Source organism: Sinocyclocheilus rhinocerous, unplaced genomic scaffold, assembly GCF_001515625.1.
Source record: "Sinocyclocheilus rhinocerous isolate Xijiao unplaced genomic scaffold, SAMN03320098_v1.1 scaffold813, whole genome shotgun sequence".
Taxonomy (NCBI): Eukaryota; Metazoa; Chordata; class Actinopteri; order Cypriniformes; family Cyprinidae; genus Sinocyclocheilus; species Sinocyclocheilus rhinocerous.
In genome coordinates this window covers 519,560-521,440 of record NW_015654524.1, presented here as the reverse complement: position 1 = coordinate 521,440, position 1,881 = coordinate 519,560, and the positions used below count along the sequence as shown (strand labels likewise).

At 43.3% G+C, this 1,881-nt stretch overlaps 1 protein-coding gene across 1 annotated transcript in view; it reads right to left on the bottom strand.

Annotated features, from left to right (window-relative positions):
* LOC107717557 (procollagen galactosyltransferase 2-like) overlaps window positions 1–973 on the bottom strand; it is a 24,348-nt gene extending 23,375 nt beyond the window's left edge. Inside the window, exon 1 of the mRNA XM_016524340.1 lies at window positions 713–973. Within this exon, the coding sequence (XP_016379826.1) occupies window positions 713–942 (230 nt within the window). The 5' untranslated portion in view covers window positions 943–973. The remainder of the gene's footprint in view (window positions 1–712) is intronic.
* Between the last annotated feature and the right edge of the window lie 908 nt (window positions 974–1,881).

Here is a 1,881-nt window from a genome sequence, read left to right as displayed (position 1 = left end):
AAGGGGGGGGGGGGGGGGGTATCTGAATCATTCATGTAACTACGAGTAAGTTGGTAGAATGTATTCTTACACACAAGTGTATGCGTTTCACCAGCGTTTTCAAATAACATTTCAGTAACAACAAAACATTTACAAGTTAGAGCAAATAAATACAGGCATATCCTCGCGAGTCGAGTTCGCTTGAGAAAGTCACCGTACGCAACTCATTTGATTTCTATGTTTCGGACAGCACAAAACATAGATATTGCAATTATCTATCACTTTTATTTCATTTGTTATTACAAGTAGCCTATGTCACAGTTAAGACGGATGGTAGGGGCGGCTGCGCAAGACGAACGTCAACTAATTGCCACTCGAAAATTATGCTGACAGAAATTCTCCTAAAACTCTAATTATAAAGAGAACCGACAGGACATGTTTCTTAGCCAGCAAAAGCCTTTCATCTTCATTTAACATGTAATTAAATCCGTGCACACACGCGTGGACAGAGTGCAGTAAAACCGCTTTAACAGGTCTGCTGCACGCAGACAGCGGCGTCTCTGTTCTTCTATCTGCCAGAAGGTTTTCATTAACCAAACCTTACCTGCGCGCACTTCACAATAACTCCACTATGTACCAGACCTTCTCAGTTTTCAACCAACACACTTGCTGCAAAGCAAACCATACACCTCTACAGCCGCACTCCATAAAAGTCCAGTTTGGAGAGTCTCACCATATCGCAATCCGGTCCTTTGGGTAGTCCAGGCGGTCGATGCAGCCCAGGTAGTACGGCAGGCTGTGCGCCGAGTTCCGAGCCAGAATCGCGATCATGACTTTGGGCTTGAGCAGGGAGGATTCAGGCACGGGATTCAGCTCCTGCACATGAGCCACAAGCTCCCCACGGCAGTTTTGCGCCATCAGAGCGCAAATCACAGCCACCGCCACGAATCGCTCAGCCGGCATCTCTGCCTGATGGACACCGCCGTCACAACCTGAGCGGGTGTGTGAGTGAATGGGAGGCTGGAAGACAGAGAGGGTGTGTAAGGAGGGGTAGAGAGAGGTGGAGAGGTTCTCTTGACGAAAGTGGGTTGCCTCCTCCAGATTTTCACACCCTTCACCAGATAGTTGAAGGGTGAGATCTCAACTGCGCCAAGAACTGGTGAAAACCCGCTCAGTGATATCTCAACATGATAGCTTTAATAGTAGAATATATTTCACAAGAATGTAAATAAACAAACTATCATGACGCAGATGCTCCAGTGGCTATAGGTAGCTATTTAAATATCGTACTTACCGTAAAAGTCCCCCGAAGCAACCTTTAAGTTGGGTATGCGGATAGGCTAATGTATGCAAATATAATATGCAAAAATAAAAAGGACTGTGCAGATTATTTACTAACTAAACATGTAATGGCGAAATAATATCTAATTGTTTATTTCTTATTTTGACTTTTAAAACACTTGTCCTGAGCTCTTTATTCCCTTTCGTTTATTTCCTCCATTCTTTCCACATTGCTCATTAGCCTACTTTATCCATCGGGTGCTTGATCTCATTCCATTCGCATCTCTTGTATCCCATGATTCCCAACACTTCTGAGAGATCAGTCATGACATCCAGTTCACTACAGCTGACACCTGCTGCTCTTTCAAACAGCTTTCACATTTTTTCTGACATTTTGGTGGCTAATACCAGTACGTTGTATTGTATTCAGTAACTGTAGTAAATATGGCTAGGCCTGTCGCAATAATCAATATATCGACTTATCGCGCAATATATGTACATGACCTCAATAATTTTTGGTGACGCAATATATCGCCCATTATATATACTTAAAAATTTATGTCACCATGTTTTGTACATTCCACTTGCGCCTGTGTCTTTTGCAGCTTCTCGTACATAATG